The sequence below is a fragment of the Plecotus auritus genome (genome assembly GCF_963455305.1).
Source record: "Plecotus auritus genome assembly, chromosome: 3".
NCBI lineage: Eukaryota > Metazoa > Chordata > Mammalia > Chiroptera > Vespertilionidae > Plecotus > Plecotus auritus.
Window position 1 is genome coordinate 180,938,404 of NC_137772.1, and position 27,693 is coordinate 180,966,096.

The window sequence follows — 27,693 nt, forward strand, 5'->3', positions numbered from 1 at the left end:
CTGTTTTATTCCAATTTCTTACCTCTTTCAAGTATGGCTAATTTCCATCTTCTACAGGTTATTCCCAGCAGCATAAAAAATGTGTATTGGTATTTCTCACCAGTTGAAATTTCTCACCTTGACAGTGTCTTTCAACAGCTACCCTCCCGAGGTGTCCACACTTGTTATCTCTTACCTCGCTCTGCCCGTTCTCTCTGGAGCCTACTTCAAGAAAGCTTTATTTTCTATAGAATTTTCTGAAATAGCTTTAGGGTCACCAGAAACCTGTTTTGTGAAATCCAGTGGTTCCGCCTTTATCTTATTTGACCTATTAGCAGCATTTGATACAGTTCATTACTCCCTCTTCCTTGAGGCGTCTCCTTCATCCCCTGGCCTTTGGGACACCACAGTCACTTTTTCTCCTCTAATTTCATTAGCTACACTTACTGCTTTTTTGCTTGTTTTTGCTGGTTTCTCCTCAAAATGTTAAAGTGTCCTTTCATTTATAATAATTTCCAAGGTATTCCCTGTGCCTTGGTGGCTTTCAATACAATCTGTATGCCTATAACTCGTGAAATTTCTCTCTCTATGGACCTTTTTCCACCTCAGACATGTCCTCTTATTTTTTTCCTTCATTCTGGAATATAAAGCTCTTTTTAATTAAAGTATAGTTAACATACATTATATTGGTTTCAGGTGAACAACATAGTGATTTGACATTTGTATGCCTTACAAAATGATCACCACAAGAAGTCTAGTAACCATCTGTCATTGTACAAAGTTATTGCAATATCATCGACTATATTTCCTATGCTGTACTTTACATCCCTGTGACTTATTTATAACTCTAAGTTTGTAATTCTTAATCCCCTGACAACATGGATAGACCTAGAGGGGATTGTGGGAAGTGAAATAAATCCGAGAAAGACAAATATTATATCGTTTCACTTTATATGTAATCTAAAATAAACTAAAAAAATGAACAAACAAAACAGACTCATAGATACAGAAATATAACTTTGTTGCTAGAGGATTGGGCAGTGAAGGGGGTAAAAAGGTGAAGGGGATTAAGAGCTACAAACTTATAGTTCTACATGTCCTCTTGAGTGTTCATGAAGTTCCTTAAACATAACATATCTAAGTTTAAAACTTGATTCAAATTATCTTACTTTTTCTTCATTTCAAGATGTATTGATTTCTTCTTCGTTTTTGCTGGATATAGGATTCTTGGCTGACAGCTTTTTCTTTCATCACATAAAAACTATGTGTAACTTTCTTAACTCCACTACCATTCTAATTTCTTTTCCACTCTATACAATGTATTGATTTTTTTTTTCTGTCTGCTTTTAACATTTTGTATTTGTTTTTAGAAATTTAATTATGATGAGGATTTTTTAAAATTGATTTTGTTTGGGGTTTGCTTACATTCTTGAATATGTGAATTTATGTCTCTTGCCAAATTTGAGAAGTTTTCAGTCATTGTTTAGTCAAGTACTTTTTCAGTCCACCCTCTTTCTCCTCTTTTATGGACTCTAATTATATAAATCTTAGATCATTTGTTATAGTCTCACAGGTCTCTGAGACTTTCTTCATTCCCCCCCGCCCCCCACCACCCAGTCTATTTTCTTTCTATTGTTCAGATTGAGTAATTTTTATCTTCAGTCAACTGATCTTTTCTTGGTGCCCCCCATTCTACTGATTAGCCTCTCCTTTTAGCTTTTCATTTCTGTTATCATATTTTTAAATTTTAAAACTTTCATTTGATTATTTATTTGGTTTTTCTCTTTTTTTGATGAGGCTTTCTGTTTTTTCCTTGTTGTTGTTTCAAGTGTGTTCAAATATATTTGTTGCTTTTTTAAAGAATATTTTTATTGATTTCAGAGAGGGATAGGTAGAGAGAAATAAAACAATGATGAGAATCACTGATCAGCTGCCTCCCACACACGCCCTACTGGGGCAAGCCTGCAACCTGGGCATGCGCCCCTGACCGGAATTGAACCCGGCACCGCCCCCCCAACCCCCCCGCCCATTTCATAGGCTGACACTTCATCCACCAAACCAAATCAGCTAGGGATGTTATTGCTTTAAAAAAATATATTTTTATTGATTTTGAGAGAGAGAGGAAGGGAAAGTGAGAAGGGAGAGAAAGATAGAAACATCGATAGGCTGCCTCCTGAACGCCTCCTGATGGGGATCGAGGTCACAGCTCAGGCATGTGCCCTGTCTGGGAATCCAACCGAGGACTTTGGTGCATGGGTCAATGCTCAACTGAGCAACACTGACAGGCTGTTAATGCTTCTTTTTATCAGTGATTCTTTAAAATGTTTGTCAGGTAATTTAATATCTCTGTCATCTTGCTGTTAATATCTATTGATAGTCTTTCTGTCATTAATTTGACATCTTTTTGTTCTTGGTATGGCGTATGATTTTCCGTTTAAACCTGCTCATTTTTGCATCATGTTCTGAGACTTGGATCTTATTTAAACTCCTTGTTTTAGCTAGATTTCGCTGACGCTGCTCTGTCAGAGGATGGGAGAGTGCCTTCTTGTTACTTACAGGTGGAAGTAGAAATCCACGTTCCCATTTGGCCTTCTGTTGAGAATTGATGGGGAGCTTCTAGTATTTCTGGGTGGGAGTGAAATTTCCAACTCCCCACATGGTCTCCACTGACACTGTGGTAGAGAGGTTTCACTGTTGTTGAAACCAGAAGTGATTTTTATTTTATTTATTTATTTACTTTTTTTAAAGGTCATTTTCAAGCCTCACTTCAGTGGCTTACTACAGATAACTTCGTAACACCATCACAGTTGGGAGTGGGCAGTGTGCGTTGTTACTACCAGATTAGTGTGGGAGACCAAGCTCCCCCTCATGTGGTCTCCACTGATGCCAGGGGAAGCTTATGACTGGCCAGCTGGGTTAAAAGTCTTGGTTCTCTACTTGTTCTTCTCTCTCACCACCCTACTGGAAGTGTTGGGTACATCATTTTTGCCTCAAGAGGATGGAAACCTAATGTCCCCATTAAGCCTTTGCTGGCAGGGTTGAGGACATGACTGCAGTTTTTTTTTCTTTGGTGTTTGACTAGAATAGAGTGATTCTTCTCTAAAAACTTTTGTCTTGCTAGTCTTCATCTTTTCTGGTAGTTTGGCTAGAGAGTAGGCTTTTTCTTTTACTTCTTTCTCTCTCTCTCTCTCTCTCTCTCTCTCTCTCTCTCTCTCTCTCTCTCTCTCTCTCTCTCTCCCTTCCTCCCTCTCTCCCTCTCTTCCTCTTTCCCTCCCTCCCTCCCACCCTTCCTCCCTCCCTCCATTCCTTCCTTCCGCTCTTTTCTTTCTTTCTTCTGCATCTCTTGGTATTTTCAGGTTGCTGGCTTCTTCAGTTCCAAATCTGTATATATGAGGCAAAAAGAAAACCTAGGAAACTCACCATTGTTTGGTTCCCCAGGTCCTGAGGTCCCTCACTGTTTTTTCACCTCCATCTTTCAGACTCTTCCTATGTTTGTTTTATAATATAATGTGTGGTGTACTTAGTGGGAGGGATAGGGAAAGCATATCTACTCCATCTTTCTGGAAGCAGGAATCATGTCAGTCATATTTGAACTTAACTTTCAAGGGGCTCCATACGGCTCTTCTCTATGCAGGTACCTGGAACTGGAAAGCAGTGGCCATCGGAATGAAGTCAGACTGCACTACCGCTCAGGCAGTCACCGCCCTCACACGGAAGTGTTTCCTTACATTTTGGCTGATGACAAGTGGCACAAGCTCTCCTTAGCCATCAGTGCCTCCCATCTGACTCTACACATCGACTGCAATAAGTAAGTGAAATGTTCTCAGTTCAGGAAATGGAAGATGCTAAGAAATGACTGCTAACTTACACCACTTATCTGATTTTTTTTTTTTTTTTCAGAATATATGAAAGAGTGGTGGAAAAGCCCTCCACAGACTTGCCTGTAGGCACAACATTTTGGCTGGGACAGAGAAATAATGCACATGGATATTTTAAGGTATCCTTTGACTAAAGTCTGATCATTTATAATAATAAAAGCATAATATGCTAATTAGACCAGACAGAAACCTCCTGGATGTCATTCTAGACGTCCTTCCGGACGAAGCCATGGTGGCGGAGGCCGAGGCAGAGGTGGTTAGGGGTGATCAGGTAGGCAGGCAAGTGGTTAGGGGCGATCAGGCAGGCAGGCGAGTAGTTAGGGGCAATCAGGTAGGCAAGCAGGCGACCAGTTAGGGGCAATCAGGCAGGCAGGTGAGTGGTTAGGGGCAATCAGGCAGGCATGCAGAGTGGTTAGGGATGATCAGGCAGGCAGGCGAGTGGTTAGGGGCGATCAGAAAGGCAGGCGAGTAGTTAGGGGTGATCAGGCAGGCAAGCAGGTGAGCGGTTAGGGGCGATCAGGCAGGCAGGCGAGTGGTTAGGGGCGATCAGGCAGGCATGCAGAGTGGTTAGGGATGATCAGGCAGGCAGGCAAGTTGTTAGGGGTAGGCAGGCAGGCGAGTGGTTAGGGGTAGGCAGGCAGGCGAGTGGTTAGGGGTGATCAGGTAGGCAAGCAGGCGAGCAGTCAGGGGCGATCAGGCAAGCAAGCAGGCGAGCAGTTAGGGGCGATCAGGCAGGCAGGCTAGTGGTTAGGGATCAGGCAGGCAGGCGAGTGGTTAGGGGTGATCAGGCAGGCAGGCAGAGTGGTTAGGGGCAATCAGGCAGGCAGGTGAGTAGTTAGGGGCGATCAGGCAGCCAGGCAGAGTGGTTAGGGGTGATCAGGCAGGCAGGCAGGTTAGGAGCCAGTGGTCCTGGATTGTGAGAGGGATGTCCGGCTGGGGGATGTTTGACTGCTACAGGGATCGGGCCTAAACTGGCATTCAGACATCGGGCCTAAACTGGCATTCAGACATCCCCCGAGGGGACCCGGATTGTGAGAGGGTGCAGGCTGGGCTGACGGATTCCCCCCTCCGCCCCCCTGTGCACGAATTTTGTGCACCGGGCCTCTAGTAATGTATAAATATAAATGCTTTCTCATGAGTTTAGAAAAGTTCATTTTGCTTTTTATGGTGAGAAACAAAATAATTTTATTTGTGTAGATTTTTCTATTTATGTTTTATTTCTTCTTTTCTTTTTGCTGGCATAATATTTAGCTGATGAATACTACTTTCTCTTTTTTTCCCTAATGAGTTTGATCTTTAGACATTATATAGTAGATTACAAGGCTGAAATCAGGGCAGTTAACCACCATTCTTGAAATTAAGCATTCAAAGTAATAAAAGCCTAAAATATTAGTATACAAATAACTCCCCCCACTGAAGTATAACTTTTGATGATACTATCACAGGGATATTATTAATAAAAGATTGAAAGCTTTTTAATATTCATTATTCATGGGCTCCTTATACACCAGAAAGTGAGAAAGGAATATATATTTATGTGCACAAATCTATCAGAAGTAGAAAGTAGCCATAACATATCTTTCTCGTTAGTGTCTACTTAGACACACACTCTGTAGAATCTCACATTGTAGAGGATCTAAAAGACATGCCATTTAATTTTTGTATTTAAAGGATGAAGAAATAAAGTCCAGAATATTTCTTGACTGTAAGCCCATAAGTATAATCATTTCCTCCCCGCCCCGTGACTATGATATAGAAGTGACTTGGCAAATGGTTGTTAAATAAAAGAATGATAGTGGTGTGTGTCCAACTCGTGGACTTTTAGGTAGAGTATGTACCAATAACTTTAAAAATGTATGCTAAGCAAGGTTTATAATCCTAGGAGGTGTTTTTAAAAGTTAAACATTGTCTGTTACCTGGGAGCCAGGTGCTTTGAATATGTTATTTCATCTATGCTAGGCATTCTGGCTTTGATGCATGGTCTTTTTGTCCTCTTTTACATATGCAGAAGCCTGCTCATGGAGCTTAAGTAGCTTCTCCGAAGTTCGTCATGGGGAATTGGTCCCATTTTTGCAAATCCTGAAAACTGAATGCTGTTTTCCTCTGTAAGGGATTGCAAATGTGTGCTGTTAGTGCCAAGTCTCTTCTCTATTTAATCATAACAGTCTTTCCCGTGGAGCCCAGATGTGGCCTCAGAATCCTTCTCAGACATTGATTATGTGACTACTCTAGGGATCCTTCTTTTTATTGCAGATTCTGAATGGTGGCTACTAGAATTGTGCAGTGCGCATGCACACATTAACTTTGTTCTTATGTTGCCTCCTCCAAGTGATAGGAGTTTGTATATAAATTGCCTCCTTAATCTAAACCCAAACAGAAAACAGATCCAGCCATTGCCACAGTACACTAAAATAGTTATTCACATTGGTGTTCTTTTTGCACCACACTATTAATCAGATTAAACATGTAGGAGATATTTGGTAAATCTTTGTTCAAATAGTCTTGAAAATATGTTGGTAACTATCATTCCTGCCATTTGACATTCTGTGTGCCTTTTTCAAAGAGATAAGGTGAAATTAATTAGAGAAAATATTTAAAACTGGTGCAGGAAGAGAGGAGGGTGGTGGGTGAAAGGGACAGCTGGAGTGTGTCCGATGAGGTCATTCCTGAACTACCATTTGACCTTTGCTTTAAGAGTCCAAAAGCTGGAAGCTAATTATACCTTAACCAGAGGCCCGGTGCATGAAATTCGTGCACGGGGGTGTGTGTCCCTCAGCCCAGCCTGCACACTCTCCAATCTGGGACCCCTCGAGGGATGTCCGACTGCCCACCAGGATCGGGCTTAAATGGGCAGTCGGACATCCCTCTCACAATCCAGGACTGCTGGCTCCCAACTGCTCTCCTACTTGCCTTCCTGATTGCCGCTAACCCAGCCGTGGGCAAACTATGGCCCACAGGCCAGATCCGGCCCGTTTGGCTGTTCTATCCGGCCCGCGGAGCCGAAAGAGCAGAGGGTTCTCTTGCTCTCCCCTCCGCTCCTTCACCAGCAGCAGTGTTAACATGGCAATGTCAGGAAACACGGCTGCAGCTCCTTCTTCTGAGTGGGCGGATTTATATCCGCCCATTCAGTAGAAGGAACAACCTCTCAATCTTCCAGAGGCTCCTTGTAATGCCCGCAGAGGTGTCCCCCGACATCACCCTGGGAATGCGTAGACACGTTATCTTGGTGATGTAGGGAGACACGCCCCTGGAGAGCACAGTATCAGAGCATTAGCTAAAAAGGAGACCAACAACACTGTTCTCACTGAAGTTGATGTTTTAAAGACCAAAAACCTTTCAACCCAGTCTACATTGCCATCTACATCTACGTCCCGGGCATAATTTGGAAGTTGCACTAAAGAAAATGTTTAATTTACTGTTTACACATTTTGTTCTTTTCTATTTGTTTTAGTTTTAAATTATTTTATTATATTTCAGTTTAATTTGAAAGGCTTTTGTACCTTTCCTTTGTTAGGCAATTTTATTTTGCCTTTGCCATCTTCAATATAAGGTATGTTATTGTGCTATGATTCCTCCATTTTTTGAAGTTTCAAATTATAATAATTAGTGTTTACATTCTTCTTGTTAAAATGTTTGAAATGAATAAAACTATTGAAATAATAAAAAAAAAGACCGTACCCTTTTATGAAATGATGTTCACTTTGAATTTATATTAGTTCACACAAACACTCCATCCATGCTTTTGTTCCGGCCTTCTGGTCCAGTTTAAAAACCCATTGTGGCCCTCGAGTCAAAAAGTTTGCCCACCCCTGCCCTAACCGCTTCGTCCTGTCAGCCTGATCATCCCTAACCACTCCCCTGCCAGCTTGATTGATGCCTAACTGCTCCCTTGCCAGCCTGTTTGCCCCAAACTGCCCTCCCCTGCAGGCCTGGTCACCCCTAAGTGCCCTCCCCTGCAGGCCTTGTCCCACCCAACTGCTCTCCCCTGCAGGCCTGGTCACCCCTAACTGCCCTCCCCTGCAGGCCTGGGTCCCTCCCAACTGCCCTCCCCTGCTGGCCATCTTGTGGCGGCCATCTTGTGTCCACATGGGGTCACTCATCTTTGACCACATGGGGATAGCCATCTTGTGTGTTGGAGTGATGGTCAATCTGCATATTACTCTTTTATTAGATAGGATGATTAAGGATGCATGTAAATTTTGCCTACAAACATGTAATAGGGCCTTCCTTCTGTGTAAAATGTGTTATTTCCAGCCGGCATTTAAAACAAATTCATGCTAGACTTTCTGTACGCTTAAGGACTCATCACTGAGTCTGGCATAGCTGTTTAATTCATCTATTGCCCTCTTTTGAGTTGAGAAATTAGTTTCAAAAGATTGCACTGAAAAATGAGAAATGCTCAAATGAGCATTGCTTTCATAACTAGTTTTTCTATTATTTTCTTTTGATTATTGGTATCAGTTTCACTGTTGTTGAAACCAGAAGTGATTCTTAGGTTGATTTTTAAAGGTCATTTTCAAGCCTCACTTCAGTGGCTTACTACAGATAACTTCTCAAAGCATCGCCTCTTAATTATATCTTGACATTTGATCTTAAGGTTTTAAAAATGTTATCAATAAGAAAGTCTATGGGTAATCATCTTTTTATCCTTATGTATTTCTTTCCCTTTTGTGTGAAGTCAAAACAATATATTAAAAAAGATTTTACTCAGGGATTTTGATGATTCTATCCTGTAATGTTTTTCTTCATGAGCTTGACTGTTGAACATAATTTGAATAGACGAAAGTAATGTTTTCTTATTTAATTTTTCACACACAGGGTATAATGCAAGATGTGCAATTACTTGTCATGCCCCAAGGATTTATTGTTCAGTGCCCAGATCTTAATCGCAGTAAGTTCATTAGCTTTTGCACTGTGTGTTAAAGAGTGTGCTTCTTACTTAATTTTGTCCAGGTTGTCAGTTTGAAATTGGAGTTCCCATATATGAGTTGTCAGCATAGGCTTAATCAGATTGAACCCCTTTTAAATACAACTTGACCAGTGTAGTGTTTGCAATTTCAGCTTGTCCAACTTGCAATGATTTCCATGGACTTGTGCAGAAAATCATGGAGCTGCAGGACATTTTGGCCAAAACATCAGCCAAGGTAAAAAGCTACTTAGAAATACAGTGTGGGGGAGCTCAAAAACCCTTGAGGTTCCTTATATATATATATTTTTTTTATAAGCACAGGTGTCCACCTTTGATATTTTTCTTATGCTATATTCTTTGCTGGGGTTAAATCTAAATCAAAATCCCTGTCTAAGGAAAGGGCTTATACTAGTAAATATTCAGTGCTGGCCATCTGTATAACAAATGATTCAATAAGTCAGGATTGAGGCATATTACCTATTTTTACACTGTTTATTACAACAGGACTTAGTGTTCGTTTTACTGAGTTTTCCTTTAAAAAGAAGGAGATGGGAGGATATTGCAAAGAATGTGGACACTGGGGTTATGTCAAGGAAATGGTCCCACCAATGCTTTCTACACTGTGCTGCCTCTGTAGGATAAGTCACTGTTTAAAGCATGTCTCAGGTTTGCCTACAATTTCATCAGGCGGTTGTCATTTTGCATAGTACTTACTAATGACTGAAAACTATGTTGTATGTGGGTAATTTGTTTCAGACAAAATATAAATTCTAAAACTTATGATCTCACTTGAGTTGACATGTTTATGAAATTAAACGTTTTTAAAAATCGAAAGTGCTTCTCCGTATTGTGGGTGATGCTATTTTGACTTAGCCTTCATTTATATCTGTTAAATTATGCTACTTTTTCACAGGCAAGAGAAAATTTACAAAAATAAGAGGGGGAAAATCCTTTGCTTTAAATCAAAGGCTTAAATATATTTATAACAGATAGTTGATGGGCATAGCCATCATTACTGCTGTACACTAAAAACAATCAGATACCCGCTAGGTTACTTTGCATTTCCTCATTGCTGGAATGGTGAACAACACAAACCCCTTCCTTTGTGCCACAGTTGTCTCGGGCTGAGCAGCGAATGAACAGGTTGGATCAGTGCTATTGTGAAAGGACTTGTACCATGAAGGGAATCTCCTATCGAGAATTCGAGTCCTGGACAGACGGCTGTAAGAACTGCACATGCTTGGTATGGCTTTCAACTAGATTTTAGACGAAGGAAACTCGGATGCCCCTATTCTTTAAAATTTGGATTTAAATAATGTAATTATGAAAATTTTAAGAGCCTTTTCCTTAAGAAAGGCACCACACTGAAGTGCCAGCAAACCCAGTCAAATCTGAAGAACTGTGTACTGCATTATTAAAGATACTTCCTAGCCTAAAAAGGTTATTATGGTTGTGGAATGCTATAAAATTTAAATTTATTGGTACACACATGAACTTAGCAATTTAAATTGGTTTAGTAAGGTGAGTCTCAAAGGATTCTATCCTGTGATCCATAACATTTCCAGGAATTTCCCCTCAGGTGTTTATTAATGTATTTTAATAAAACTGAATTGAATGCAGCATGAGATATTGTGACCAGATTGATCCATATAAACAAAAGGTGGAGTTTAATTAAGATAACCTTTAAAAGTTTTCTAATATAGTGGAATACAAATTATAGAGTTTTAAGTATATGATTTATCTAATTGCTCACTAATAAAGTAGAATATGTAGTGCATTCTTATTTCAAAAATATATGTTTAAGTTCAGAACTAGTTTGGTTTTGAACTTTCAAATTCCACATGAGTTCATCTGTTGAAACTAGTTAACTGGAAAGCAATCAAAGGTCTACATGAATTAGTCTTATGAAAAAATGTCCCCCAAGTTCACCAAGTTTATTCAAAAGCAGAATATCATGCATGTAGAGAAGTCAAAGTAGCTCACCCATGTGTATGTGTTATGTGACTTCTATTCAGGGACATATTATGCTCCTACTAAAGTTATAGCACTTTGCAAATACAGGAAAGCCTTCCCAATTTGTTAATTGGGATCAAAAACAAAACACGGATGTGGTATAGTGAGGTCAATAAAATGACTCGAAAAACAGCTAGCAACCTGGAGGACCTGGATCACCTCCCGGAATCAAATTCCTTGCCCTTCTGATGGTAGTTTGGCACCTCTTGTGGTGATCATGGGCACCTCCTCATGTGATAGTCTTTGCCATCTTAAATACCCAAGGGGGGATTCTGAGTCCTGAGGCTAGGTCTTCAGGATGGCAGCAAGTTACTCTCCTGGTTTGCTGATGTTCATTTGTGAGTAATCTGGGGAGACATGAGTGTCCGAGGCTTACCCTTAGCCTGCTATTTCCTGGTCAGTGTGTGTCTTTCTCTCCACCCATGTCCTCGTCCACCTGGCTACACAAGGTGAGAGCTCTGGCTCAGTTAGGATCAGTTGTTGGACGGAAGATGGGAGCCAATCACCAAGTGTGTTATGACCCAATTTATACCACTGTGGGTCTCTGTGTTACGGGTTTTACTGTATAATAACCAAAGGGAATAGTGGTATTTATGAAGTTTTATGGGAAGAGTTTGAAATTTAAGAAACAGATTTAAAAATAATTGAAGACTACCAAATTGCAATTTGGAAATTCCCTAACTATTCTTTTCTTCTCAGAATGGAACCATCCAGTGTGAAACTCTGACCTGCCCGAATCCCGACTGCCCACTGAAGTCGGCTCTTGCGTACGTGGATGGCAAGTGCTGCAAAGAATGCAAATGTGAGCATAACCTTTATGATGAATACTTTCTCTGGCAAAAAATAAAGCATTGTATTTGTAAATATTCACCCATCATTGGTTTAATCTGGCCAAGCTAAATAACTTCTAGAAATGATGGAAAATAGGAAGCATACCTTCTCTTTTTTGCTTGATCAGTTCTTTCCCATTTAAAAGGTTCTTTTTTATTTTACCAGAAAAATGTTTTCTTGGAGGAATCTATTCTGCATAATGACAATAATAAAAAGGTGTAAGAAACTGAGTGGAAGGTATTTCTTTCATCACACTACTTGATATAAATACTTCCAAGTAGGTCAAGAATAGTCTACTTTTAGGCATGATAACCAAGAAAATCCATGATGCAAGTGGCATTCAACAGCAGATGATACGCCAGTTTCATTAGCCCAAACTACAGAAGGCCACATTATTATAGGATCATCCAGCATGGACAAGGCCATGGCCTTTTATTCATAAAAATAGGCTCACACCCCTGGGTAAGAAAAGTGTCCTGCTGTTTAGTAGCCATGTAGTTCACTTCTGATGTCAGGAAATGCTCTTTGAATTCATAGCAATCCTGAAATTGGGTCTATATCACCCATTCAAAAACAGAAAGCATTGCATCTGTGTTACTTGTACTTTAAAAGATTGCCCTTAAATCCTTGTTTAAAGGCACATTGAAAATCTAGCAGTTATTATTCAAAGGAATAGTAACATCTGTGAAAAGTAAGTTGTTATAAAGTGTGTTTGTAGAATATATAGGGTAATGTAAGTGCAGTATAATCATATATATACACACAAAGACAGAGATTAATGGGCGGGGAGAGAAAGAGAGAGGGAATGAACGTTTTGCTAAGGTTATTAGGTTTACTCTGCCCCACTGCCATTACCATTGCCATTGCCATACCTTGGTCATGCCTACATAGTATACAATGTGCTAATGCTGGTGACAGGTGACAGCTACAACTGTCAGTGGAAAATCAGAAAGTTTTTTTGTAGTTCATTGATTTAATTTTCTCAGGAGCTCATTTCTATTTAATTTGATTAGCCTTTATATTGAAGCCAATCCATTTCATGAAAGTGTATTAGCCTAGTCAAGTAGATTGGGCTGAACCAGGAAGGATTCAATGCTATTGTTCTTATACATATCACTAGCTAATTTCCTTGGTGAGGAGTCGTTTTTTTCTTGCACATGTCTTAATAACTAAAACTTGTGGCAATATTCTGTAATTTTCTTTGTAGAGAGTTGGAGGTGGGAGGAGGAAGAGCCCTCTATAGGGCTTTCTATTCATAACATTCACGACAGTAGCAGGAGTCATACTTTTTGCTTTAACTTCTTTTATTCTTTTTTCCACCAATACTTCTAAAGTGTTCCCTGTGAATATGATATATTTACCTTAAGTGATATCGATTTTATTAGAGACGGGCTGATTGAAATAATGGATCATCGTGATAGATGCATTAGTCAGAAGTACTGCATTTCAATTCTGATTTTACCATTTGTCTCTGTTACCAACAGTAAGCTGCCTACTAAATCAGACTATACTTGACATCACCCCAACAACATGCAGTTAGACTCACTGAAATGGTAAAATATTTTGAGATTCATTAATGCAAAGTGATTCTGGCAGACTTTGGTGTTGATAATTGAAAATCGCCTGTGTTTGCCTCGTATATAAAATAGTGAAAGCTGCATGTAAGTAATCAGTGAGGAGACCACAGCATCACTGAAGAAATGCCAAAGTGACTCGTTTGAGTCTTTCATTTTATGTGATTAAAAATAGTAAGGACAATGAGACTTTGTCCTTCTGGTCATATTCAGTGACATTAGTATCGTGGAATAATGAGGATTTGTGCCTATGTCTATTTGTATTTTGAGAATTTGAACTTCCAGTTCTGAATTCAGCATTTTATAAGAGCTAGCAAGATATTTTCATAGAATATTTTTCCTAAGGGAAATAGCATTTAGTTTATATAGTAAATATTCTTAGAGATTTTTGGGGAATGTGTCTCCACATGCACAATTTTAACTCGGTCACTAAAAATACTTTGAGAAGCGTGCTTCTTAGAAGTTTGGCAAAAACGTATCTTTTAAAAGATAAATGACACTTAAAATAAATGAATTAATCATTAACTGACTTGTTTACCTTGTTCGGATTTTCATATATTCCAAAAGTGAACGAAGCCAATTATATACGTGTGTGTATCTCACTATTTGTTACATATGAGAAGGAAACAGTCTCATTTTCCTGTTAATTTTTCCAGTTTTATCATTGTTATGCTTTATGACGACCCAATTTCAACTGAATAGAAGTTAAGTTCTATAAGTTTTACCTCTTAAAACAAGAGCATAAGCCCTTGCACTCATCCTATCATGGAAACTCCCTTGCTCAATAGCCTTTTTAGTGACAGCAAATGAACAAAATACACTCTTTAGTGAGAACTGTTTAAAATATTAATCACTCACTGTTTCTGAGGGCCTTGGAAAATGAAACACATACCCTAACTGCTGAACGTTACTCTGTCAGGGTTGAAACGAACAAAGCAAATGCATGTGGCCAGTCACTTTTTGGTGTTTTTTATTTAATGTTTGCAGGCTTGCTTCTTCAGAGTTGTTTGTGCAGCTCTGAGCAGCCCTATTTTGCAGTCTGTTTTGTAATTTCCCTCTGTAACTTCAGCCCCAGCCCTTTATCCAAATATAGATACTGATGAATAGTAAGATGGCTGTTCTTCTGGGAAAGAAGTCAGAGGGAACCAAGCTGTCACTTCTCTTTATTTGAATCTACATAAGCAAATTGTTGGGAGGAGGGGCTTATCCTTTCCTGCCCCTACCATGGAGTTAATGTGGTGGAGCTAAACACACAGGATACAATCCAAAGGCAGAATGTCAGTGCCAAATCACCAACTCTCATGAAGTCATATCATTTCCCTAGATTAGTAGGCACATACTTTGTTCCTCATTTGATCTTTGCAACAACTTTATGAGGGAAGCATTGCCTTTGTCTTCTAATGAAAGGAGTTACGTGACTAGTCCAAGAATACTACACAGTTCGGTAGAAATCCCAGAGAAGTTCCATTTGAACATGCTGTGCTTTGAAAGCCTGCTTCCTTCTTTAAAACCATCTTGATACAATTAACATAAGTGATCCACCTTTATCAATTAGTAACCAAGTTTACCATACAAAGCCATTTGGAGTCCTGGCTAAGTCTAGGTGGAATTGCAGAGTAAGCAGAGTTTGCTCTTGTCTCTCAATCTTTCCCCCTTTTAGCCAACATCACCACATCCTTTTATCCCAGGCATAGCCTCTCAACTAACCAAAAGCAAGACTGACTGACACAAATTAAAGATAGCTCTAGAAAATGTAAAGTGTAAATATATGGCTGAAGTTAACTCTGCAATAGGAGGAGGTCAAACTAGTTAAAGTACATAAAATCTCAGCCCAGGTTAAAAAACAACAACAAAGAATTACCAAAAAATAATTGACTGAAGTTTTAGGAAATGGAAAGTTATGGAAAATCACCAATATTAGAAAAAAAATATTTAGTGCGTTCAATTATTTTCCTTTCAGTGGATTGTATAGTCCAGTTTGAACACAGTGCTCTATTTCACAGAAAAGGTGATTTATTCAAACAGGGAATCTGAAACAAAGCTGAACTAATGCTATGTCTTTTATAGAAGAGACTATAATTGTATTTTGTTTTATTTAAAAACAACAACAAGGAAGGCACATTTCACTTCTATTTCTTAGAGAGGCATCAAGTATAGGAAATGGGAAGATGACTATCCAAATTGGCTGGTGCTTGCCTGGTAGCAGTAGTTATTTTAATTGCTATATTCTCAAAGGCCAGATTTATATGAACAAATTAAAACCATCAGTCTCTTGATTGAACAAAATAAGAATTTTAAGACATAATGTAGATCTCATTTTATATTCTATGTTCTGATTAGACATGAGATTGTATTAAATTTAATTTTAAAGGCTCTGTCAGCTTAGATAAAATGGAGTAACTATATCTTTGCATATTGATTAGTTAGTAAGTGGGTTATAGAGTTAGATTTTTCTTGGTTTGAATTCTAGCTTTACCATTTGTTAGCTGTGTAACTTTGGTAAATTGCTTAACCTCTCAAGAGTCTCAGATTTCTCATCAGCACAACGTAGAGATCAATTACATCTATTTTATAGGGTTGGTGTGAGGACTGCGTGGGCAACACATGCAAAGTGCTTAGAAAAATGTTACCTGCTGTTGTTTTTATTAAAGGAACCATTCGTGTTTTTATCAATGAAAAGACAAAGTAGTGAAGCTGTCACATTGGGTCACAGATCTTAAAGCTACACAGACCTCACAGATCTTGAAAACAGCCATTTGCTTTGGGGAGGAAGGTTTCATTATCCCTATGACATGGGATAAATGTGTCCAGGGAGGTTAAATGGCTTTTCTAAGATCAAACAATTAGCAGCCAATGCAAGATAAATGCCCCCACCCCTTCCAAACTGTATTCTGATATATGGTACCACGCTCCTCAAGGCCATTACCTTTCTCAATATTTTGGATAGTTCGTGACCAAGGTTGACCCTAAGAACCAATTTATCATGCATTATCCATTCTTTTGTGTCTGGCTTCTTTCATTCAAAATCATGTTTGTGAGATTCATCCTTGCATGTTGATGTCAAACATTCATACTTATTGTTGAAGGGCAGTTGGGCACTTTCCAGTTTTGGGCTATATACATAATTCTGTAAATATTCTTTTCATGGTTTTTGGTATTAAGCATGCCTGATGGTATATAACTTAGAATTGCTTGGTCATAGGGTAAAACTGTTTTATTCTATGGCAAATCTGTTTTTCCCTTTGGCAAAATTGTTTTGCCACAGTTTTCTAAAGTGGTTATACCAGTTTACCCTCCCACTAACTATGAACATTCCAGTTGCTCCACATCCTCACCCACACTTAGCAATTTTGGTCTTTTTAATTTTAGGCATTATAATAAGTGATGTTGGTACATGATAATGTGTTATAGTTTAAATTTGCATTTTTTAATGACTAGCGAAGATGAGCACTTTTATCATATATTTATGGGTCACTTTCATTAATTTTAACTAATAGAAAATGAGTAGATTTTTTATATTTACATTTTCCAAAGAGCATTACTCTTTATTTTGGCAGAATATGGTATTTGGGGAAGTTTAATTCTTTTATTTTCACACTAGAGGCCCAGTGCACAAAATTTGTGCACAAGTAGGGTCTCTAGGCCTGGCCGGTGATCAGGGCCGATCTGTGGGGCAACCAGTGGGGCAATTGGGGGGGTCCCTGCTCACATCTGCCTTGGCTGGCCTGGGGCCTGTGGGCTGGGAGCAGCTCCTGCATTGAGCGTCTGCCTCCTGGTGGTCAGTGTGTGCAATAGCGACTGGTCATTCCACTGTTTGGTTGATTTGCATATTAGGCTTTTATTATATAGGATTATGAAAATAATGTGGATGCTTCTAGCTCTGTCACTTTAAATGCAAGCACAGTAGGGACAGGAATTAAATGACTGCCACTCAAGTAATTTGGGAATGTTTTTTTAAAAAGGTATGACAATGTAATTAAGCTGATACAGAGACTTTTGAACATGTGAATATAGGGGTGGGAACAAAATCAGTGGGATATAATTCACCAGCAATCTCTTTGTTCTTAAAATAAGGAAAACCAATTTACATAATTTATATAGGATACATTTAAAAAGAAAATAATTTTGGAGTAACACAACCAATAAACTTAGCTGTCTCTGTGGTGATGCTGGGAGCATAAGAAATATGCAGTTTATGCTGGTGGTTCTCATGCATGAACACAATTATAGATGAGCTGGCATTACAGAGACTGGCTACATGATCAGAATGCCAGTGCAGACTGAGGGGATCTATGCAATAATGAAAAAGATAGAAATAGCTATCAAAAGGAAGATGTGTGGTTTTACATATTAGATGCAATTTTTTTAGAAAAATATTGTGATAGCAAACAATTAAATGAGCCGAGAGCTAATGATGTAATTGTAAATTACGTGTATGTCTTGGTCTAGATTCAATCTTTTTTCACCAAAGTAACCCTAACTTAGTATTTAAAATAATATTGTGTAAATAATAGAATTAAGACTCTTTTTTATTATTGTAAGTCTGTGTGAAAAAAAAATGGCCAAGAAAATAGTCTTCTTGTGCATTGCATAGTTAAGATAGGGAATATTTGCACTAAAGACAAATAGCGAAGTTTTAGAAAAGATTTCATCAGTGTAATTCTCTAGGCTTCCTAAACACTGTCATTAATTTTGTGATATTTCAAAATAAATTCTTCAAGAAAGCATTTGGTATACTGCTATCTTTTACACACCATAAAAACTGGTAAGTGTCAAATCAGTGGGAAAATACTGAACAGGCAATATATTAAGCAAGAATAATGAACAGTATAGCCTTCAGATTAATAACTATATGAGACACCACATGATACATTTTAATGATCATTCAAAAAATGTAAATCTGTTAATACTCAGCTAGTAGCAGAGCTGGGATGCCAGGAAAAGGCAGGGTAGAACCAAAGAATGATGACAATGCACAATGATTTAGCCATTGTGTCCTCTACTCCACAGTCCTGAGTGGTGTAAGTTGCTTGATGTCATTTTTCTTTCTAATCCTTGTACAGCATTTTTAACCTTTTCACTAAATACAATACATGCATACAGTAAATATCCAAGCTATCCAAAAAGACATAGAAGGAAATATAGGAATCTCCCTTTTTCTCCCTTCCCCCCAACTTCTATTCCTCCCACTACAGATGTATCCACTCACATACGCATGCATAGACTTCTTATATATGGTACATGATATCATACATTTTCCTGGACTTTTATCTGGGAGGTGTTTCCGTATCAACTAACTGTTAAAAATAGCTGCAAATTATTCGAGTGACTAGTTTATTATATTGCTATCTCTCCCCTCTCAAAGAATATTTTGGTTGTTTCCAATTTGTTGTTATTTTTCTTATGAAAAACAATATTTCAGGATATCATTAATGCATAATATTGGTGCAATTTTGTGTCTTTATCTATAGAGTAAATTGCTGATAGCAGAATTACCAAGTCAGTGCTTTCCAAATTACTCCACAAGAAGCTGGTCCTGGGCATTATTCCCAATAAGGAGCAGTGCTGGGGAAACCCAGAAACACCACTTTTCTCTTTGTTTCACTAGATCCTTAAAAAGGGCATAGTGAGCTCAACCAGTGTGGCTCAGTGGCTGAGCATCTATCTATGAACCAGGAGGTCACGGTTTGATTCTGGTCAGGGCACATACCTGGGTTGTGGGCTCAATACCCATTTGAGGGGCTGCAGGAGGCAGTCAATCGATGATTCTCTCTCATCATTCACGTTTCTATCTCTCCCTCTCCCTTCCTCTCTGAAATCAATAAAAATACTTAAAAAAAAAGAAATAAAAGGGCATAGAGATAGCAATTCATGGGAGATCCTCTAATGAGACTTCATCTATGGAAGCCTGAACTTTCTTGTATTATCACAAACAGTGCTGTCTAGTGAGCTCATATGAAATGATCACTATACTCAATTGCTGTTTTACATCTTCAGTAAATTCCATAGATGGCTGAAGAATATATTGAATTTATGTGCCTTTCTGAGACAAAAGTGGTTTTCCAGAAGACATACAGTGGGAACTGCCCTCTGATTCTGAGGCATTAAATAGGCTGTGCCTATTTAATCATGCTCTATTCTAAAATAATAGAGCCCACAGCCTCCAGTTTTTCACTCTGAATTGTAATTGTTCTTTATTATGAAGAACGATCATTGAATTAATGTATTTTATTATTTTTCATGCACCATTACATTTTCTCAAAAGAGTTTCTGTGCCCATTAAATGACATTGCTTAAGTGGCTTAAAACTTTTCACAAGAAAGCTTTATGCAAATCTGTCTCTAATAATCATCAAATGAAACTGTCTAGCATGGTTCTAGGAGACGTTGTAAGTGATCAGAAGGCTAGTCCTCCATAGTAGTGTAAGGCTTTGAAACAAGTGACAGAATTTGAGATTTATGGCAAAGCAAAAGAGCAATCAACTAGATATCATTCATCTGAGACTCATTTTAAGAGAGATGAAAAACACTCTTCTTATGCAGAAAATGCAATTTCTTATCTTCAGCATGGTTAGGTAATTGTTTTAAAAATGAGCTTATTTTCTTCTCAATAGATATCATACAAAATCGCATTTGAAATCGGAATAGGGAAATATAATATACATGCAATTTAAAGCATCTTACAAGTTGATTTTGGCAATTATGGGAAAGAAGTAACTCTGGAATACCAACTGCATAATAAAGGTAAATGAGCGTCATAGTGCCCATTGGAGAGAGAATAAAGCCACAATGCCTACCATCTCCGACAAAAAGGACAAGACAGCAACTCAGCCACACTGGACTTCCCACTGGATGCCTTTAATACTGTATGTGGCCTGGCTCTCTGGTATATATTTACAGATTGTACAAAATTAGCATAGATTGAACATTAAATGAAGAAAACACAATGATGTAGGAGTTCAGTGTGAGGAAGGATCAGAAAGGGATTCCTTTTTTTAGTTTAGTGATGGTTGTAATAGAGTACAATTCAGGCACATTTCTTTTTATGCAGAAGTGGTCCCCAAGTTGAGAACTATTTAACTATAAAAATTACATATGAAATTGCTTTTAAAAATTGTCCCTGGAGTTGGTGGTAGTAAGAATGGAGCTCTATTAGGAACTTTAAGCTTTTAAAGAGATATATCACATATTTTTGGGTGACAAATTCTATTCCCTTACAGCTCTCCTAGTTTAAAAAGCTATACAGCATGTTACTGTACTATACTGAATATGGTAGGCAATTGCAATACAATGGAAAGTGGTTATATGTTTGTTATGACCGCTATGACATCACTGGGCAATAGGAATTTTAAGCTCCATTATAATCATACTAGAGGCCCAGTGCATGAAATTCGTGCACTCGGGGTTGTCCCTCAGCCTGGCCTGCTCCCTCTCACAGTCCAGGACCCTTTGGGGGATGTCCACCTGCTGGCTTAGGCCCGCAATGGATTATATTTCCAAAATAAAGAGGTAGGTGAGATGCTGGATAGGCAAAAAAAAGATAAAGGGAGGGAGGGAGGGAGGCAAGAGGCAATAAAGAAGGGAGGGAGGAAGAGAAAGAAATATAAAAAGAAAGACAGAATTCACATTGTCCTTACTACTTAGTCTGCTTGGCTGGTGTGGGGTTCTATGGTAAGACTATACATAAAAGAATCTTGAGTAACTTTCAAAGCATTATAAAAATACTAGAAGCCCTGTGCACGATATTCGTGCATTGCAGGGGGGCGGTCTCAGCTCAGACTGTGCCTTCTCGCAGTTCAGGACCCCTAAGGGGATGTCCGCCTGCCAGCTTAGGCCCACCCCCACGAGGGTTTCTCAGCGCTGCTGTGGAGGCGAGAGAGACTCCCGCCACTGCTGCTGTGCTTGCCAGTCATGAGCCCGGCTTCTGGCTGAGCGGCGCTCCCCCTTTGGGAGCACACTGACCACCAGGGAGCAGCTCCTGCATTGAGCATCTGCCCCTGGGTGGTCAGTCCGTGTCATAGTGTCATAACAACTGGTCGTTCCACCATTTGGTCTATTTGCATATTAGGTTTTTATTATATAGGACCAGAGGCCCGGTGCACGAAATTTGTGCACGGGGGGGTTGGTGTCCCTCAGCCCAACCTGCATCCTCTCCAATCTGGGACCCCTCGAGGGATGTCTAACTGCCCGTTTAGGCCCAATCCTACCGCGACTGCTGGCTCCCAACTGCTCACCTACCTGCCTTCCTAATTGCCCCTAACCACTTCTGCCTGCCAGCCTGATCACCCCCTAACTACTCCCCTGCCAGCTTGATTGATGCCTAACTGCACCCCTGCCAGCCTGTTCGCCCCTAACTGCCCTCCCCTGCAGGCCTGGTCACTCCTAACTGCCCTCCCCTGCCCTCCTGGGTCCCCCCAACTGCCCTTCCCTGCAGGTCCGGTCGCCCCCAACATCCCTCCTCTGCCATCCTGGTCACCCCTAACTGCCCTCTCCTGCTGGCCTGATCACCCACAACTGCCCTTCCTTGCAGACCTGGTCCCTCCCAACTGCCCTCCCCTGCTGGCCATCTTGTGGTGGCCATCTTGTGTCCACATGGGGTCACTCATCTTTGACCACATGGGGACAGCCATCTTGTGTGTTGGAATGATGGTCAATTTGCATATTATTCTTTTATTAGATAGGATAGAGGCCTGGTGCACGGATGGGGGCCGGTTGGTTTGCCCTGAAGGGTGTCCCAGATAAGGGTGGGGGTTCCCTTGGGGCGTGGGGCGGCCTGGGTGAGGGGCCTGTGGTGGTTTGCAGGCCGGCCACGCCCCCCGGCGACCCAAGCAGAGGCCCTGATATCTGGGATTTATTTATCTTCTATAATTGAAACTTTGTAGCCTTAAGCGGAGACCAAGGCAGACCAGGGCTGCGGAAACTTGGCTTCCTCCATCGCCGGGGACAATTCAAACCTCCTGCTCTCTCCAGCTCCGTGGCTGCCACCATTTTTGTTGGGATTTATTTGTCTTCTATAATTGAAACTTTGTAGCCTTAAGCGGAGACTAAAGCAGGCCAGGGCAGGCAGAAAGCTTGACTTCCTCCATTGCCCAGGAAACCCAAGCCTCCTGCTCTCTCCATGGCTGCAGCCATCTTGGTTGGGTTAATTTGCATACTCACTCCTGATTGGCTGATGGGCGTGGCTTGTGGGTGTAGCGGAGGTACGGTCAATTTGCACATTGCACTTTTATTAGATAGGATGGTACCACCATCCTATATGCTGTGTTTGAAAAAGGTGTTCTAAAGAAAGAAACCTCACAGGTGGCCTGATCATAAATTTCTAACTGGGTAGGTCATGGTGGGTAGTCACACCCCAGGCTTATAGTAATTTCTTAAAAAAAACAGGCTTGGCTCTGCTCAAGGCTACAAAGTTTAAGAGATTTGATTTCAGAGAGGAAGGGAGAGGGAAAGAGAGAGAGAGAGAGAGAGAGAGAGAGAGAGAGAGAGAGAAAGAGAAGAGCATCACTGATGAGAGAGACTTATCGACCAGCTGCTACCTGCATGCCCCACACTGGGGATTGAACCTACAACCTTGGCATGTGCTCTAACCACCAGGAATTGAACTGTGACCTCCTGGGTTCATAGGTCAATGCTCAACCACTGAGCCACACTGGCTGAGCTATAATTTCCTTAGTAAAAGGTTTATTTTTGCCTTAATCAAGCCCTGTCCATTTACACAGCTTATATGTAAAGCTGTTTCTTTACTTATAACAGCTTATATGTAAAGCTGTTTCTCTACTTATAACAGCTTATATGTAAAGCTGTTTCTTTACATATAAGTTAATACATCTTTGAAATAAGCCATCCTCAAGAGAGCAAATAATCTTGTTAATTATTCTGTAATCCAATCCCTGCCTTGCTTTCTTCCATCTTCATATAATCTTTCTTACTTAATTCCAAACGCATAAAAGAAGCTTCAAACTGCCATTGGAAGCATTTTTCTCAGTCTGTTGAGATCTTGCTTCCCTCTGGCTTAAGTAAATTTTTATAAAAATTCTCACTCTAAAATAAAAGTCTCATAAACAGTTGTTCTGTATGTATATGCCTGATAACATACAGGGATGCTAGTTATTATTTTAACTGTTGGCAAGTGACCCCAGTGACCCAGGACACATACTTTGGTAATTTTGCCGAGATCTGAATTTTTGTCCAATAAGCTATGAGGCATCTATATAGGCACACATCACTTAGCTTAGTGATTCTCAAATTTTAATGGGAAGATGAATCGTCTGGGGGGTCTTGTTAACATGAAAATTATGATTCAGTGGCTCTGGGTTGGGGCCTGAGAGTGTGCATTTCTAACCAGCTCCTGGGTGATGCCCAAACTACTGATACAGGAACACATTTTAATTAGCAAAGATTTAGCTACTGGGTGTGTTTTCCTGGTTGCTCAGGTTCTCAATAGAGCTTTAGTTTTCTCTCTTGAGTTTCAAGCCTGCAGTAAGCTCTCAGCATGCATGGTTCAGGGTCATGTTTTAAGCTGACATTTATTAAGTATTTTCAGAGTAAGACTTTAACATGAACCATTTCTCTTGCTTATTATAATGGCTTCCAATTTACAGATGAGGAAAGGGAAACTTAGGGAGGTTCACTTTCTTGAGTTGACCAACCATTAGTGGCAGCGCCACAATTTGAGCACACAGTGTTTCTCAGATACTGCTTGTGTGATGTGCAACATGTCATTAGTGGAAATAGAAAATTAGTTCAAATGAGGAAGTAAAAAAATTGATGATGTTCCAGACACAGCAATAATCATATGTTCAAAGGACATGTAAATACTTAGGAAATACAATTTTATAACACTTATTTCTATGTAAGAAAGGAGAGAATAATCAAATTACCCAGTATTTATAACTAAAATAGCATGTCTTTGTCTACTATAGAGAGCACAACTTTTCATGACTTTGTGCATTTCTCAGATATAGAGTAGAAACTGTTGATTCTAATAGTTCAGGAAAAGAAAATTTAAAAGCTCATGATTTCTGGTGGGATTTCCGTTTGATTTTGGTAAAGAAAGAACAGGAAAACACACTGCATTAAGACTTAAAAGTACTCACTGAAAAGGTCTAGACTTGCCTAGATTATTAACTGCAATCCTTGAAAGTCAACGACCATGGAGAATTCTTCCTTCCTGGTTCCCAAATCATTTTTTAAAAGTTTCCTTTGCATTTTCATTTGATGAAGTATATTTCTAAATACTCTTGGTGGAATAATTCACATCAGTCTGATTTCCCAGGCCTTTAGTAGCTTGCTACTATTTCATAAGATATATAGTTTTAGTTTATGCCAGGTGGCTCTACTGAGATAAATTGCACTGTCTCAATGTTGAATTAAACTGTTTGCAACCAACTTGTAATTATTCCTGTCCCACATACTTTGAAGTCTGTTTTTTATTGTAGATCTTGTAAGAATGAGATGATTAATAAAAGCAATCCAGTTCTAGAAAACTTTAGGACAGTGCATTTTCTACAAACTTAAATTCCCTTTTCTCCTTTGTGGAAATTCTGCCCTTAGAATTGTGCTCCATGCCACTTGCTTCCTGGGGTTATTTGAAAGATCGTGATCTAGGAGGGCGTAGTGAGCCTGCTTAAATGTGCCTCATGATGCTAAAATCCAGTGTGTGCAGATAGCCCTGGGTAGCCTCTCAGTTTTTTTCCAACTTATTCAAGCCTTTTTGACCATTTTCAGGTCCTTATAGTTTATTGAATAGTAGTATTTTTAAGAAGACATGAAGCATGAATCCCCTTGCCCCCCTGCCCCAGTCATTAATGTTAGATTTGGGAAGTCAATTCTTCATTATGCTTGGAGGAAGAGAAGAAAATGCAGCAGGCAACACATTTTCTTGCAATTATTTTGTCATCTTTTTAAGACACATAATAATTGAGCTTTTCTGACCACAAATTAGGTCATCTCACTGCAAGCGGTATTAAGAATTTCTTATTTATATTTCGCCTGTTGTCAACCTCCAGCAATTCTCAGGCCCTGAATCTCGGAAGGTCACTTTTGTTTGGTGATTGGGAAGAAGGGAGGGGGTGGGCTAGTATAGAATAAGGTGAGCATTGTAGTTGTTCACTGATTTATTTCATCTGTTCATATCCCTTCAGACCAAGTTTCCTGAATGCTGAAGGACTTAGAGCTGTAGGAGACAATCATTAGAATGTGAAATGGAATATAGGAATTAGATTAACTGTCTTGGCTGAGTTTCCCACATGCCCAGGAATGAATTTAGGAGCTGGGAAGCTTGGAATAATCCTAGAAATAGTAGTATTGGGATGACTGTTCTATGCATAGAGAAGTTAAGTGAAATAAAGGTGAAATTGTGTGTGTTACCACCGAGTCTATTTTCTCATTCTTTTGAGAAAAGTTATTAAGTGCCTCCTATAAATTAGTCTTTGCTAAACATAGTGAACAAAATAAGATTCCTTTCTGCCCAACAATCAGGTGGAGAGACAGACATTAATCATAAAATGATCAGGTATGCAATGCAATGTTGCAGCAGTAAGATGTTGATAAAGCACCTGTAACAAGTGAGATTCACCTTGATGGGTGATCAGGGAAGGCATCCTTCAGGAAATGGTGTTCAAGTTGGGATCTAATGAACAAATAGCATTACACTAGTGCAAAGAAGAAGGGAGACATGTTCAAGCCGAGAGAATTTAATATGCAAAGGCTCTGCATAGGGAGGTAGAGTGTTGTGAAGGGAAGCTGGTGTGGCTGATGTGTAGGGTCAAGGGCATGATGTGAAATACAGCTGGAGAGGTTAGAAGGGGGCAGAATAAGGAGTTTCATTTTATCTTAAGGGCAACAGAATGCAAGCTACATATTTTAAGTAAGGTACTTATGCGGAAAAGAGATGATGGTGGCTTCATTAAGTGAAAGTGATGAGAAGTTAGATTCTGGATACAGTTCGAAGGTGGTGCCAACAGGATTTTCTGAAGGCTTAATTATGGGTATGAGTAAAAAGAGGAGTTGAGATGGCTTCAAGGCTTTTGGCTTGAGGGAGCAGAAGGATGGAATTGCTATTAACTAAGATGACGAAGGTTACTAATTGAGCCAGATTTGGGAGAGAGGCTAAGATATTTAAGAGGTATATTAGTCATTTAAATGGAAATGTAGAGCAAGCAGTTGCATATAACAGACTGGAGTCTGGGACCAAAATCAGAGTAGAGGTGAAAGTCTGGATTGTTAAATTCTTTCATATATTTGTTGGCAATTTGTATTTATTTTTTTAAATTAAATTTTCATTTACTTTGTATTTTTGCTTTTTTACTTGACAGAACTTAATTTATAATAAAATTTATCTGGTATATGTTGCAAATATATTTCATAATGTTGTTTCTTTCAGTTAGTATTTTTTAAAATATATTTTATTGATTTTTTACAGAGAGGGAGGGAGAGGGATAGAGAGTTAGAAACATCAATGAGAGAGAAACATCGATCAACTGCCTACTGCACACCCCCTACTGGGGATGTGCCCTCAACCAAGGTACATTCCCTTGACCAGAATGGAACCTGGTACCCTTCAGTCTGCAGACCGATGCTCTATCCGCTGAGCCAAACCAGTTAGGGCTCAGTTAGTATTTTTCAACATAAATATTTAAAATTTGATGTGACTGTATCTTTTAGTTATGCTGAAAAAAAAAAGGACTTTTACTCCTTTTATTTATAAAATTACTTATCTTCTAACCACTAAATGGCCTCTCATTTTTCATTTTAAGCATAAACATTCTGGGATTTATTTTTGTAGACATGATATAAAAATTCTAGTTAGCTTTTTTCAAACCAGTTAGCAAATAATTCTAGTATCATTTGTTGGCTAATTGTTTTGTTTACTAATGAACATCACAATTAACCTTAGGTTAAATATTTATATGTTACCATTCATTTGAGTTTATTCCTATGATTTATATTACTTTCTATCAATATTTATCTCTCATGTTACTGATTATACAGTATTTTAATTATTATAGCTTTCTAATATGAGATATTATCTGGAAAAACAAATCTACCATCATTCAAAAAGAATTTATTTGGGTTATTTTCTCTCATTTATGCTTTCAGATGACTTTTACATATCATAAGAATTATCAGTCCTTAAATGATTTTTAAAGCTCAGTCATATGTGTGTCTGATTCTGGCACATATTTTTTTTGGAGATAATTCTTTGAGGGATATTACAGAAAAGTATTTGTGGCTATTCTTATTTGTTATTTTCTATTTATTAGTGAAAATAGTCTCATGGTTTAAGATTTGAAATATTTCAGAGTGGAGTAGCTTTGGGTGTTGACAAGTTCAAGGCCATGGCTATGTAATTGGGATGCTTAAGTGCTGAGGAAATGAAATTCACTATATATGAGAAGGCAAGCAAATTTAGATTCCAGGTGTTGAACATATTTTCCAAAGGGCATTCAAAGGTTCCCAAGACAAATTGGAGAGGAAGATTATTTTTTAGGTTCCAATGTCCCAGTGAT

At 39.1% G+C, this 27,693-nt stretch overlaps 1 protein-coding gene across 7 annotated transcripts in view; it reads left to right on the forward strand.

Annotated features, from left to right (window-relative positions):
- NELL2 (neural EGFL like 2) overlaps positions 1-27,693 on the forward strand; it is a 331,262-nt gene that overhangs the window by 83,207 nt on the left and 220,362 nt on the right. For all 7 annotated transcript variants that reach the window (XM_080662290.1, XM_080662294.1, XM_080662296.1 and 4 more), the window contains 6 exons: positions 3,614-3,787; positions 3,880-3,976; positions 8,676-8,748; positions 8,919-9,001; positions 9,881-10,009; positions 11,479-11,581. In XM_080662290.1, the coding sequence (XP_080518416.1) occupies positions 3,614-3,787; positions 3,880-3,976; positions 8,676-8,748; positions 8,919-9,001; positions 9,881-10,009; positions 11,479-11,581 (659 nt within the window). The remainder of the gene's footprint in view (positions 1-3,613; positions 3,788-3,879; positions 3,977-8,675; positions 8,749-8,918; positions 9,002-9,880; positions 10,010-11,478; positions 11,582-27,693) is intronic.